Source organism: Semicossyphus pulcher, unplaced genomic scaffold (genome assembly GCF_022749685.1).
Source record: "Semicossyphus pulcher isolate SPU_LCO1_2020_fin unplaced genomic scaffold, fSemPul1.0.p SCAF_18, whole genome shotgun sequence".
In the NCBI taxonomy this organism is placed as follows: domain Eukaryota; kingdom Metazoa; phylum Chordata; class Actinopteri; order Labriformes; family Labridae; genus Semicossyphus; species Semicossyphus pulcher.
In genome coordinates, this window is record NW_027211691.1 from 10,910,705 (window position 1) to 10,925,874 (window position 15,170).

At 40.3% G+C, this 15,170-nt stretch overlaps 1 protein-coding gene across 2 annotated transcripts; it reads left to right on the plus strand.

Moving 5' to 3' along the window:
• The first annotated feature begins 2,424 nt into the window (after positions 1-2,424).
• On the plus strand, positions 2,425-14,412 carry shrprbck1r (sharpin and rbck1 related). Of its 2 annotated transcripts, none has more exons than XM_069667655.1 (14): positions 2,425-3,089; positions 3,990-4,164; positions 5,562-5,642; positions 5,902-6,043; positions 6,144-6,234; positions 6,372-6,693; positions 7,721-7,821; positions 8,100-8,270; positions 11,059-11,219; positions 11,329-11,440; positions 11,944-12,123; positions 12,473-12,571; positions 12,730-12,873; positions 13,136-14,412. In XM_069667655.1, exons 1-14 carry the CDS (start codon positions 2,814-2,816, stop codon positions 13,214-13,216), a joined length of 2,136 nt encoding a protein of 711 aa, XP_069523756.1. In that variant the 5' UTR covers positions 2,425-2,813; the 3' UTR covers positions 13,217-14,412. The 2 variants fall into 2 exon arrangements, with proteins under 2 accessions (XP_069523756.1, XP_069523757.1); XM_069667656.1 differs by having other exon boundaries at positions 5,565-5,642.
• Positions 14,413-15,170: the final 758 nt, after the last annotated feature.

The window sequence follows — 15,170 nt, forward strand, 5'->3', positions numbered from 1 at the left end:
CTATATTCAGTCTCAGATGTACATTGCTTTGGACAAATGAAATTGTAGCATTGTATAATTGTCCTCTGTAGCACAATAGTGATGTAAAAGTGTGCACGTACAAAGCTCAACCCTTCAGCACTTCGGTTATCCATAATTTGATCATGGACTGAGATCAGATCAGAGGCTCTGGATGTGGGAGGATATGTGGCTGCAATAAGGAGAAGATAACTACCTGAGGATGTGTAATCACAACACAGGGAGGAATCTTTCAGTAATGAAGCTAACTTGATTTATGACAGGAGGCCCTTATGTGTGTTGTGCGAAAGCAAAAAATGCAGTCAAAAAATGTTCCGTTAATTCATGTTTTATGAAAAAGTTATGTCGATGTCCTCATGTTCATCATCCTAAATCTCTTTTTTATGAATGAATATGAATGATCAATGCCTTAACCTCACTAAATATCCATATTTAAAAGGGACCCCTCTAAGGTCAGCGTCGCCCAAGATTTGTTCTTTTGTATCACGATACAGCCTCTGACTCATGTCTGGTCCCTCCTCTTCAAACTATAACATCATGTTCTCATCAGCCCCTGATTGAATGGCTTCATCTCGCCTGTGTCATCTGTGTTTCTGTGAATGGAGGCTCAGCGGTCAAGTCACAGCATGAAGTGACTGGCCTCGACTTCCAATCTCGTAACACTTAGTAAAGGACATTTTTAAGGAATCATGACAGAGCAGCTGAATGAAGGTATTTCATTCATAAAAAATGGCATGGTTGTAATCTATAGTGTTACCACTATATCCTTGGTCTGTGGTAAATGAGGTCCCTGGTGAATGTGGTATTGATTGAGAAAACCCTGCTTGCAGAATGATTAACAGCTCGAAGCTGTGTGGTCTAAATCACATCCTTTATGTGCTAAGGTTTACTTTGTTAATTGCCTCATAATTCGTGACCTACAGAGTGAGTGGGCCAGGACATTCATTGACCATGTTTGGTTGGCCCTCTTTCTTAAAAAAAACTTCAATTAGATAGTGAGTGGTGAGCAGGAACATTTCTTTAAGGCTATTTTTTTCTAAATAGTTTTTCACACAGATTAGTTTCACAACAATAAACACACTTCAAATCAACGATGGCCCAACATCTGAAAAGAAATATGTCAAAGACGCTCTTTATTCAATTAAAAAAGAAGAAAGTACTTACTTACTTACTTAGTGACCCATTGGCCTAATGGACAAGGCATCAGCCTCCGGAGCCAGGAATTGTGGATTCCTGGGTTGTGTGATTTATATAAAATTGGTACAATCACAGAAACTTTGAATACATCACAGGAATTAAATAGTTGAAGATTACATCCTACTTTGTCACTATCCCTTGAAGTGGTTTGCAATGTGATAGCAAAGTATTACTACTGACCTTTTGCAGTGAAACACGCATGTGTATTTAATAAAATCTATACTGACTGATTTCCATGTAGCAGCATCAGTTTTAGGTTGCTGTTATACAGGATCATAGCTGTCAGGAAAACACCTGTAATTTTCCAATTGTGATAGAAAATTATCTGCATTGAAAAAGTCCCTATTTTCCTCATATGCCATAGGTAAGGTCCCAGATACTCTGTGAAGAATCAAACTAAGGAAAAAGTCAGATCTTGCAAGGCAAAATGATGAAGTAGGTTCTGATCTTGCACACTGTCACACTATTGCTGTTTAACACCTCTTTTAAAGACATGTAAAGTGGTCAATTCTAGTGGTAAATAACATTGTCAGGCATTTTAAAACTAAGTATAGCTTAATTCAACAGAAGTATGATTGCAAATAGCAAGGACAGTGTTGTGTTTTAAACATAAGTGAGGGGATGACTTAGTTTTATACAAGTTTATGCATGTTTTTGAAGGTTAATAGAAAAGGAAGTAGCATTAAGGATCTTGTTCTAAATTTGTTTAACTAAACAACAAATGTTTTATATATATATATATATATATATATACATATATATTCAAAGTATTAACAGTAAGAGTACTGGGCTACATGATGTATCATGCAGATAGGCCCAATTCAGGGTGATGTTATAAACTAACGTGCTTTTTAAATTTTAATTATGGTATATGCTTTTTAAATGTTATTGGAAGAGGATTGACGCTATAACGTTTTAAATTATATGCTTTGCTGCCCCTTTGTGGTAAAATACGTGCATACGCACATAGGCTGCGTTATATGAAAACCTAGTGGTTTCTACCGCACAGTATTGAAACCATAGGCTTTAAACAGTCGTCTGAGAAACACAATGTGTGCCCTATATTAAAATATGAACAAAATGTCTGCTAACAGAGCAGTTGACAAGGCTTATTTGTCATATAGCTAATAAAAGAAACAACCCTCATGAATATTACAACAGCATACGTCACCCTACAGTGCACGCATGCGCAAAACGAAGTGAAAGCTACGCATCAACAACATACTCAGCGTTACTTGTGTCAAACTACCGTCAACAACTTCGGCGTCAGGAAGGTTTGGGATATACCGAAGACTGCTGTTATTGCTTCGAAGCCACAATAGGACACTAAATCTGCTTGAAACGACGCCATAGCGAAAACGGAAGAAGAGAGAAGTGAAACCTTTAGCTTGCGGTACACTTTATGGAAGTCGGTCCCATCGGTCGCCAGATTCTAACGTTACGCACTTACTTCCTGTTGTCATTGTGGCTGATAAATATCTAGAAACGAGATGTAATGTTAGAAATATCGTGAAAGTATACCGACAGTGTGGGAGAGGAGGTCAACCGACTGGACCCCGTTTGTATGTGTTTGTTTTCTACATGAGTGTGTGGGCAGGATGTCGCTGAGTTCAGGCGGGTGGACTCACACCCCTGGCTTCACACCGGACCAGTCCTCCGCCCTCCCCAGCCTCTATGGGGCCTCACATTCACAAGCTGGCTGCCAAACCGTCCTCATGTCGGTTCGGGTGTCGGTGTGCCATTCTGGGATTCGCCCGCTGTGTCTTCCGGGAGCAGGTGATGATTCACTCCGCCTGCAGCTCAGCATGGACCCGGGGAAATCCGGGGAATTCCGGCTGACGCTCCAGGACAGTAGCGGGACTGGCAAGAGTGTGGTGAGTTCTCGGCAGTAGGACATGTGGGGCTTGTTGTGGTGTGTGATTTCAGTGGGGAATACCCAGTGGCATGACAATACGTCCAAGGGCATAGTTTTTAATACTGGCTCCATAACCAGTGTTGTGCGGAAATATGCAATAAAACTTTATTTAATCTGGGACAACCCAGATGTTTTGTTACAAAGATTAGATCAAAGTTCCCCCAGGAAAATATAATCTGTGGGCCCTTATCTCCCCCTGTACTCTCTGTTTGTATTCTGTTGCCTTTAGATACCATCAGATGCAGAGAACAAAGCAGCTATTATTTTATTAATAAATAAAAATGTGTCTTACTTAATATGTGGTCATTTTAGCCCATTTATTTATTTTTATGTAACATCTAAAATTATATCAATTAAAAAATAGACTTATTACATTTCCCTCACCATGTAGGCCCACAATATAGGGTAAAAATTATTCTTTTTAGTACATTTTATCAAACTAATTTGCAATAATATCAACACATTTTCACACTTAACCTGGAGCCTTTAGGCCCCATGGGAGTTAGGGCCGTGAAGCAGTTGACTACAATGCCCAGTAATTCAACAGTGCTTTAGATCCGGTATTATGAAACAATGTCTATGGATGACTTCTCACTCCAGGTTATAATTGACTGTATATCAAACAATCTGTTAAAGTCCTAAGAAGGCACAACCTTTTCTCCTTTATTATGCTATTAAGCATCGGTGCACCCCTCAGACTTACATTTGACCCCTTGGAGTGCTCCTTACCTTATAAGTAACCACTGTCTAACTGCATATCGTAACACTTTGGCTCAACGTAACCTAGGACTCCTTCACCTTCTCCATTTCTTCCTACCTCAGCGTCTCTCATTATTCATCTCTTTTCCTCATCTTTTAGATCATTGCTGAGTTCAATTTGGGGGCGGTAAACTATGAGGTGAAGTCACCAAAGTGCCACGAGCTGAGTTTGGCGGCTCCTCCACATGAGCGCATCAGCTTCAACTTTCGCTGTGAGCAGGAGGCCCAGGAGTGGGCTACAGTGGTGATGTCGTCATTGAGAGAAGCACACAGAGGTCAGTCACCGCTCTATAAAATAACAACCAAAAGGGGTTTAAAAGTGGAGATATTTCATACTGTGTAACAGGGTCATGTAAGTCCTTTCAAACCTACAATATAACTTTATTATAACTTACTGATGTGTGCCCTGTAGGAAACTAGTTTTTTTGCTAATACAGCTTGACAATTTGAACAAGAGAGCTTTTCATTTCCCTTTTGAGTTTTGACCACTGTAACCAAGCCTCATAGTTTGGCTCCTGAGGAATTTCTATAAATTGGTTGTGCTTACTTACAAACTATGCCCTTGTTTAACCACTCACATGTATGTAAATAATAAAGCAAATTGACAAAGTTAAAACATATTTAAATTGTGGAACGATAAGCCGTGATAACAAACAAAATTTTTAACCAACTTGGGCTTCTTTAATTATGATATTCAAATTGTTTAGTTCAAGGAGCAATTCGCCGCAGGAAAAAGCTGGTCAAAGCTGGTGTTCTCTGTAGTCGATAGAAGCAACAATATTTGAAATTGGCGCCATAGCTGTGGAGAAAGTTGTACAAACAGCTCGTGGTTTCGCCCATTCTACATTCCTACAACACCCAGCATGCTACGCCCCTCCCTCTGAAAGGAACAGCTCAGCGAGAGATGCTGGAGTGAAATACTGCCATTTCACTGCAGGCAATGGCTCAGAGCGGGACAGAATCTGAAATACGACGAGAATGTTCCGGTGGATCGTCTAAAAAATCTTCAGGTCTGCAGTCTACATTTCAAACCTGACGATTTTGAACGAGACGTGACATCGGAGGCGGGCGTCCTAGATTGAGGAAGTGTAGTTTAGCGACCTCCCTGGCCTAAGCGGATAGCGTCCTCCAAAGACACACAACAAATTGCAATCTATTTGTACCATAATGGCATAAGCTCCCCATAATAGCATGATAGGACTGAGGTTGAAAATCAGCAAACTGGCCCTTTAAGGATGACTATTTAAGTGAGCAGCTGTAGCTGTAGTTCAAACTCAGAGGCCCATATTTTTAAATAACTTCAGGAAGATGAAGAACTGCTATATCAAATTACACATGGGGACTTCCTTTTCTGTACAAAAGGTTGAATTGTTTTTTCTCATACAAACAAACATATGTTTGTGGAATCTGTAGGAAGTGACGGTGTATTACACAAAGGATCTCTGTGGCAGCAAACAAAGAGGCATTTTCCTTTCATTCTGGCTGAGGGGACAGTGGGAGAGGCGAACAGTTGCTCTCTATAGTTGAGAATTGTCCCTGCACCATGGTAACATATAAAACTCAAAGCTCATATAAAACGAGCTTGGAGATGAAAAGTAAATATTGACTTTGTTAGTACAATGTTCCTGTTATGCTGAAAATAACTCTTCTTTTTCCTTTCATTTCCCTTCAGCAGTTGTCCCTCAAGATAATGGTCCTCATCGGCCACTGGAGGGTCTCCATGCTCAGAATACCTTAGGCTTGCAACAAACAGGTGTGTACACTGAATATCTTCCTGCCCTAATGAAATATTCTCTCCTTTTTTAACTGTGATTTAACTAATTCAGACATTCCTTCACTCATTTTATCCATTCATTGAACCATTGTTAGCCCGCTAGTGGCTAGGAGGAATGGCAACATCCTCCGCACATGCTTGCCCATTTGTTCACCTGAGTGGGCTTGTCTGTGTTTCCTTGTGCATGTTTGTCTGTGTGTGTGTGTGTGTGGGGGTGTGTGTGTGTTTCCATCCATAGAGGAAACTTGCATAGAGTTGACCCGAGCCATAGAAGCAGGTGACATGCAGTCTGCTTCTGCCTTTGCTGCCGCGCTCGCTCGACAACATGCCGCGCTTAAGATTCAGTTGTCAACCAGAGACTATGAGGACAATGAAATCAAGTAGGGGCATCACCATTATTATCAATTATAGTTTAATATATAAGCAGTGATATATAATATATAATAAAATGTTACCTACTTGTGTGTTATTTCTTTTCAGCTTGGCTGTTGTAGTAGAGGATTCCTCTTCTTCCTGTTGTGTTACTGTGAAAGTGTTCCCACATATGACTACTGCAGCGCTGAAACAGCAGGTTAGTCTGAAACTGCTTCTTGTCTTCATTTGTGTCCCAAAAGATTTAATTTGAGTGAGTTTTATTGATACAAGCCAAAGTTACTAATCACTTTGGCCTTAAAGAGTTCTTTCTTTCTTTGGTTTCTCCCACCGTAGATGTTTCTTGAGTATGGCTTTCACCCACGTGTACAGCGCTGGGTCATTGGTCAGTGTCTGTGCACAGACCAGCGCTCTCTTGCCTCATACGGGGTTCATCAGGACGGTCACACAGCCTTCTTGTACCTCCTGTCAGCCCGTCACGCTCGCTTGACTCTCCAAGCCCTTCAGCAGGACCAGGAGAGAAGTCTCCTTCTCAATCCTCCTTCTCTGTCTCTCCTGACTCCTCCCCTCCCCGCTACCTCTACAAATGGCCCGTCATCTCTGGACCGGAGGCCTTACAGCACCCTTCCTCCTAGACTTCATACCAGCAATAATACTGGTGAGTGCACACATTAGCAAGTGGGTTTGTCATAACTGTCAGATCTTATTTGCTGTAAGAGCACACATGAGATACTACTTGTTTGACCCTTTAAATGTGCTTAGCTGTAGAATCAACTCGTTTAAAATTCTTGTAAAATCCTCTGATGGTGTTCAACATGATTTCAAGCATTAACAGTGCCTTGTTATTTCTATTAAACCTATTTTTAATGGGCTATTTAAAGGTCCTTTGAGGAGATTTTGCTGGTTATGAAACAGACTGAAATTAATTCTGATTACTCTATATGACCTACAAAAGCAAACCAGACCATCAGCGACAAGATTGATTGTTTCTATATAGTTATTTTTAAGGCCTGAAACCGCTGGTGGGGGGTAGGTGTCAGATCAAGCGATTAACTGCATGCTGCCTTTGTTTACATTTTCCAGAGCAAATATTTAAAGTGAAAGATACATATGACTGTTAAAGAAAGCAGGATGAGGATTTTTTTGTTAAAAATCACCACTTAAGCACATACAGGCTTTGTCCACAGGGGGCGCCAAAATCCACACACGACGAAAGTTCCTCACAGGAGCTTTAAAAATAAAATAAAACAAGTAGATCAAAAGGATAGACAGTTGAACTTCTGACAAAAATTGTCTTAGAGTAGGATGGTTTGCACTTGCGTACAGTACATGTATTAAAGTTTATATACAAAGAGATTCATTCATGCATCAAGCTCAGAACCCACCGACTATTGTCTGACAATGATGTAAGCCTCAGGGAGCGACGGCCAACTTTTCTTGGCTCTGATGTAGCCAGCAGTTAGTGATAAATGACTTCTGGCCGAGACTTCCTTTTCTGTGTGCTGTATTGTTTACAGTCCAATTAGCAACTTCAGAATGAACTTGAATGCATGCAGATTTCTGGTAATAAAGATAAATAAAAAGCTAAATCGCTTTTGAGTGTCACCAGTGGGAGTCAGGATTGTATTCCACCTCTGCATTTATATGCAGGTGCTGATTACAGAGGTTATTCCTGCATGTTTCAGGTGCATCAGACAGAGGAAACATCGGCGAGATAAAAGATCTCATCAACCTAGAGATGCCTCAACTCAATGAAGCACTGAGCCCCAACCCAGGCTCCAGCCAGGTAATAGACAGCATTTATCATGTTTTGATTTGTAATCACACACAGTTTGAAATGATTATTGTTTTGATAAAATGTGGCATAAGAAAACACACACAAGGAATTTCACACCCATTTACAAGGCTCTGTGTACATGCAAAAATACACAGTAAAGCAGTAAGACAACTGATAAAACTAAAGTTCCGTCTATGGTTGGTTCTCGCATGTCTTAACAGCTGTAATCCTGAGAACACAACAACAAAATTGTAATCAACAATTAAGATCCCTTCTCTTTGCCGTAGGGTTGGTCGTGCCCTTCTTGCACTTACATTAACAAACCAACACGGCCGGGCTGTGAGATCTGCAGCACAAACCGCCCTGAGAGCTACGTCATCCCGGGAGGATACAGACCTGACGCGCTGGAACTCAGACGGATCCAGCAGGAGAAGGAGGCCATCAGACAGTACCAGCAGGTATGAAAACATGTACCACTATTCATATCATCCAAACACAGTCTCACATTCGAAGTCGTACACCTCTATGTAATTTGTCTTTCACCGAGTAAACCTTATTGGTTTTCCATTTGGTGACAATTCCATAGAGTCGCTAAAAAACTTGGCCGGGTTAAACTATTTTTCTTTTAACAAGCTAGAGGGCAACACAGGGCTCCAAATTGGGCTAAGTAACACATAAGAGGGAAGTATAACATTGATTCAGAGTTGACATTTGACTTCAAATATACACACTCTCTCAGGTTGACTCTCTTCTCTTTTGTCTCTGTTTTTTTGAAGGAGAAAGGGAGAAGAGAGGTGCTGAGGAGTGCTGGGGCTCAAAACAACTCACTGCTGTTTAACCTGGACCAGGACTACTGAGCACACAGACAGACACAGGGACACATACACATCATTTATTTATGTTTCATTCACAGACTGTCAGATTGGACTTGTAGCACCATTTTTGTTGGACTCATCAGACAAAACTTTCAGACCACATCAGCAAACACCATGAACAGTGTCTGTTTGCACATCAAAATGCTGGAATTGAAAGGATGCACTGATACCACTGAAGCCTTTTTTAAGCCCAGTAGTGGCCAAATAAGCAATATAGGTGGAGGTGTAGGTGTAGGTGCGTCCCTGTCTGCATGTGTATAAGATCCTACAGAAGAGAATCTGTACAAAACATATGCCAATATTGACATTTATGATGGATTTTTCTTTTGTCACAAAAACACATTATAATGACTTTTTTGGCCCTGGAGCCTGTATCAAGATGCGAGTTCAACTTAGTATGGATCTCCTGGGGTAATCCTGGTCCACTGAGCATAACATTGACTTTCCTGGATGTATTGTATCACAAAACTAGTGACCAATTGGCAGAGCGTACAATTACGGTATCATTACCCAAACCATAAATAGTACTTAATATGAAAATAGGTTAAATTGTAGTATTGAAAGAAGTGAAACTGTGGTACAAATGGCAACAATAAGAGGTTACATAGACACTAGACAAATGTATGAATATTTCAGTAAGGCATAGGCTTAAACAAGTTAATATATATGTCAGTATAGGAAAAGTATTTTGTAGTTTCCTGTTTCATGATGAACTGTTATGAATACATGATGCACATAAAAATTCCAAAGTGATGTAAGACTGTTTCTGCTGCTGAATCAGAGAGGAACAGACAGCAGTTAATCTCTAATATACTCACAAAGTCATTTCATGTTATTATGAGCTGCAGTAAAAAAGCAGTAATAAAGCTGTCAGGGATTAATATTGTTTGTTAAAATTAAAATTCAGTTCTAATTATCATTATGTAGTTAATCATTGTGGTAAACGCAAGTGATTTAAAACAGGCTGGTACAGCAACATGATTCAATTCATCTAAATTATTATACTATTATTATTATTATACTACTATACTAGTAAACTGTTTTGTCTTTGTTAGCATCCTACATGAAGGATGACATAAAAGAAAGAATTCTAATCCACTGAATTGAAACCAATGACTGTATATAAAGACAGACGACACGTCTCCATCTACTCTCATTGTACAAAAGTGAAGCCAAAATAGCCCCGAGGCGGGTGCTGCCATCTTGTGATGGTGACGTTTTTTGGAGCCAGAGACTGCGCAGCAGAGATCGGCTGGTGGAGCCGCGGTAATGATGTCCCGCCCCTTCCGCTAATCAAAACACACATTTAACTTACTGAAAAAGTGGCAAAGATCCCGCACTTTGGCGCATTTATCAGCAGAACAGCTTCTTGTGTTGGTCTATAGCTGACGTTCACAGATATGAAAACATCGATGACTGTAGTGTAGAGATTGTTTTAGTTACCAGTCCTCCTCCTCTTCCTCCTTTACTCAGAAGCCGTATTTGTCAACTGAGCTGTCAATCATCCTTTTTATACCATCAAATAGCTAATTAAAATTAAACTTCTCAGAACAGTTGGACATGAATCAGCAAGATAATAACTAGCTATAATGACAGAAACCATTTTGGAACTGTTTCCAACTGTTTTGGAAAAATGTATTTGGCGTGTATTTTGATTTTATAGTTTGACTCATGTCCCATCTGCTCACATGGAGGAGGCGGGCTTTATCAGCTGTACAGCAGCCAGTCAGCAGGGAGCGCTCGAAATGTTTTTAGCTTCACTTTTAGGGAGCCGTCATGTCGTCCATCTTTTTATATGATTTACACTGTTAAGGAGCATGATAGCAATGCAGTATGGTGATGGTATCTTAAAAAAACCCAAGTGATGTCCCAAGATAACTGTCTTGCCCACTCATCTCGCTTGGTACTAGGCAAGACCCCCGCGATACTTATAAGTCAGGCTATAGTGATGAGATTAGGAAATACTTTTACTCTTTTTGACCTTCCAGCTGGATGATCATGATCACTGTTGACTTTCAACATCGAGTGGCTTTTTAATGAGCAGAGGTTGCCACTATAATGAATGTATTATCCTGACTGTACATTTTGCACTATTAATTGTGTATAATACTCTGTGAAATAAAATGTTTATACACAATGTGTGTCTGCAGACCTGTAGTGTATTACTTCCAATACTATCAATTTCATTGTGCCCCTAAAACAAAAGTGCTACAGAGAAGAAAAATAAAACAAGACAATTTTAATGTGTTAAAATGAGAGCCTATAAAAGGCACCTAGCAAAAAGCTTTCTTAAAAAGATAAGTTTTAAACTGAAGGGAGAGTGTTTACAGAATATACTATTGATTTTCCCAACAACACCACCCTGTGCCAGGCAAGAGAAGAGGAGCGGAAGAAGAACTTTGCCCAGCTGGTGATGATGGACAGCCAAGACCTGCTGCCGAACCCAGAGCCTGTGGACTGTAGGATCTGCTACATGGACCTGCAGCCTGGAGAGGGGGTCCTGCTGAGGGAGTGTCTCCACTGCTTCTGCAGGTAAGAGAAGGGGTTTTAAGAAAAACAGGAGGCTTCACTGCCTGTTCTGATAGTAACATGTTTCTCAACATTCAGACTTGTTTGTATCTGCATGTGTGTGTCTTAACAGAGAGTGTTTACGTTCAGTCATCATGCTGAGTGAGGAGCCGGAGGTGGCCTGTCCCTACAGAGATGAGACGTACTCCTGTACCTCCTCCCTGCAGGAGAGAGAGATCAGAGCTGTGAGTAACAAACAAATACAGTTGCTTTGGTACAGCCTGTTACCTTTCAAACTGGTGTATTAGCATGAATCATTAGCATCCTAAAACATCAAAATGTGTTAATCGATCTTCGTGCACATTATGTTTTGATTTAGCAATAAAAGCTCCCATAATGAATACCAGCCAAGAAGCTTGAGCTGCTGCTCTGCTAAATGTTTCCAGCTCAGACTTTGGCTTCTGTCCCAGTGGACAGTCTTCAGCTGCTTCAGCTAACACGAGGCAACAGTTAGGCAAACTGTGCAGCTGCTAAATGTCAAACAATCAACTGTGTGCCAACCAGAACTGCTGAATGTAGCCTCTGTTTGAAAAGTTATTGAAAGTAGTACATGGAGTTTGAAATGAGCTAATCAAGCTGCTGGCAAACATCGTCACCAGCATTTGTAGGGGCTTTTTTGCAACTCAGAATATAATCTGTTGGTAATTTTGCTTGTCCCCAACAATTTCCCTTCGTCTCTCCTTCACAGTTGGTGCCAGCAGACGAGTATGAGCGCTGGCTGCAAAGAGGTCTGTCGGTGGCAGAGTCTCGATGTGAAGGCAGCTACCACTGTGCCACTCCAGACTGTTTGGGCTGGTGTGTGTACGAGGACACAGTCAATGTCTTCCACTGCCCTGTCTGCAGGAAACACAACTGCCTGATTTGCAAAGTATGGAATATGTACGGTATAGACACACAAATGATAAAGTGATGGATTATTCACTCCTTTGTTTTAGAAACTTTAGTTTTTGTTGGTGAATGCATGATATTGTACATTAAACGTACTGTAAGACTTCACGCAGAGCCGTGATACAAACAGGGATAAATATGTACCATTCACTTATCAGATACACATTTGAGAGTAGTCACATGTTTTTAATTGCTCTGTCTCTTTAGGCTAACTGTGTGTAAAGACAGTAATGTTTCTGTCTTTGCTAAGCAGAAACATTTAATGAAACCAAATATACAAAAATGGTCACACTTTTGTTTTCATGTTTCTATTATTATTTTCTCTTCAGGCTATCCATGAGGGAATGAACTGTAAGCAATACCAGGATGATCTTGCAGCCCGAGCTATAAATGACTCTGCTGCCAGGCGGACAACACATCTACTCAAGGTGAACAGTAATAAGTGCTTGTGTCTGTTTATATGCAAACAGAAACAAGCTTTGTATCACTGTTATTACATGCAAAGTGAGAGGGCTCCAACAAAAACTGGCATCTACCACATCCTCTTATATCACCTTCTCTTTCACGCTTTGTTTGTCACAAACAGACTCTTGTGCAGTCAGGGGAGGCAATGCACTGTCCCCAGTGTGGCATCATTGTGCAGAAGAGGGATGGATGTGATTGGCTGCGCTGCACTGTCTGTCACACTGAAATCTGCTGGGTAACCAGAGGACCGCGCTGGGGGCCAAGGGTGAGAATTTCTGCCTTCCTTTCCTCAAAGCATATTTCTCTCTTAGCTACCAACCTTACCTCCAACGCTCTCAGGATTTTAGTAACTGTGTGAGTGTGTAATTGTATGTGTACCTTGGTTAGATAGACCCTCAAAAGGCAAATATCCATACAGATGAGGTGCAACTAAAATGTGATTTTTGTCTCTCCAGGATGTCCTAAAGCTTTGGCCCTAGTATCAATGTATCAATTTCAAGGTAACTAAAGATTTTACCCTTTCGCAGGGTCCTGGAGACACCAGTGGAGGATGTCGCTGCAACGTCAATAATCAGAAATGCCATCCGAAATGCCAAAACTGCCACTGAGAACATCAAGGTCGGTCAGATTGTAGACGGAAATGAAAGACTGGAAATAGACTGTTATCTATAATAAGAGCATTAATGTGAATTAAGCCAAAAATATGGCTTACAGGATTGTTACATACAAAACAATCCTTATTCTTATAAATGAAAAAAATCTGAATCTCCTCACAGCAACAGAAATAATATGTTGGCATTTAGCTCTGCCTCTCACACGCATGGTAATGAAGGCTGTTGCGATGCAAAATATCCCTTCTGACAGTATTGGGGTTAGCACAACTAGAGGTCTGTAGGGAAGGAGTATCAACTGTTACTGCATGTGGTGCTTTTTGCACTGAAAATGTAGCAATACAGTTTTTTTTTGGTTTCCGTTTTGGTAGTTACATTGCATTAAACTAAAAAATGCCTTATTCTTGCGCACAAAAGCTGTAGCAGGGTGTTTATGATGACGTTTTCTGGGAAATGTGACAAGATCCTTGTGTCATAGATATGCAATTTTCTGCACAGTGATAGATCAAACTATTCTATGGAGTTATGTATGGTAATGTTTTTTGTGTCCGTGTGGTAGTCAGACTGCATGTTGCCAAAGAGGTGTGAAATGAGAATGCGTCTGACTGAATGGAGCCAGGCTGTTTGCATGAGTTCATCACTCACATGCTTCTGTATTTGACACGGGTAGGTGCAGAGGTCGCTGAGGTACTGCTGACCAGCTGAGTATTGTATGATGCCATCATCAGTAAATCGCAGAGTGCGTTGATAAATAACTAAATGTTTATCGCAATACTTGACCGCTTTCTGTAAGAGATGGCGCATTTAAACACATTTCAATAAGCTCATATTCCGTTGAAGGAACACATATGGTGATATAAGCCAACATAACTTACAGCAGTTTAAATCATGGGAAAGCTATGTATACATTGTAATATATGAAATATTTTATAATTCATCTGTGCATGAAGTTGTTATTCTAATATGTTAATGAAAATGAACAACAGATCCTGTGTCACCATAACCAGGATGAATATCTGAATAACTGCACTCACAACCAGAAGTTATTTTTACCAAGAATACCCCCACGACTACACTACTGCCCTGCACTGACAAGCCATGAAAGTCTTCACTGTTACATGTGTTATAATATCAGCTGTGTGTTGCTGATATACCGTTGTGCCTTAATTATCAATAAATACTCTATAAAGTCACAGACTTTGTGTATGTTTATATTAAGTATGAATTAACAGATTCTGACAGTTGCAAACATATCATTATGTCGTCCTGTTTTTTTATGTCCACATGTGGTATCAGTGTATTACAAGTATTGAGCATATTACTGTTAAACCCCCCATGAAAATACCTGGCTCTGGATCTGTCTAGCAGGTCCTTCTTTGTATACTTTGATATATCTCATCTCCTCTTCCTCTCTTTTTTGGAGTACCCCAGGGGTCTACTCTGGGTCCTCTCTTATTTACTTTATACATGCTACCCCTGTGGCAAATCATGCATTAACACATTTTCCCTTTTATTGCTTCAAGGATAATACATAACTGTACAATGCTTGGCACCACTGATGTTTCCTTTACTATGTCTTGCTTTGCTGAGGGCTGTATCTTAGTAGTACTTTTTGGTTCAGACTTGAAATGATGATCACGTAACTCAAGTGTGCAAATCCTGTTTTGTCCAGCTGAGACATTTAACCAAAATGAGGTAATCATCCATGATTTTATCCATCCGACTTGACTATTGCAGCTCACTTTATTCTGGAATAAAAAGGCCAAACATAAAAAAGAAATTCAAATATATGAAAACCCTGCAATCAGACTTTAACTCATGCTTATAGAAGCAACCAAATCCTACATAACTGGTTTCCTGTGAATTTAAGAATTGATTAAAAGACATTACTTCTCAGTTATAAAGCTTTGAATGACCAGAATCTTGCATTTATCTATGATCTGCTAACTCC

Bases quoted from the DNA above. Each gene is read 5' to 3' on its own strand.
- shrprbck1r (XM_069667655.1), top strand. From the start codon at position 2,814: ATGTCGCTGAGTTCAGGCGGGTGGACTCACACCCCTGGCTTCACACCG. The intron at 4,165-5,561 runs GTCAGTCACCGC...ATTTCCCTTCAG, and splicing joins ATTGAGAGAAGCACACAGAG to CAGTTGTCCCTCAAGATAAT. The intron at 6,044-6,143 runs GTAGGGGCATCA...ATTTCTTTTCAG, and splicing joins TATGAGGACAATGAAATCAA to CTTGGCTGTTGTAGTAGAGG.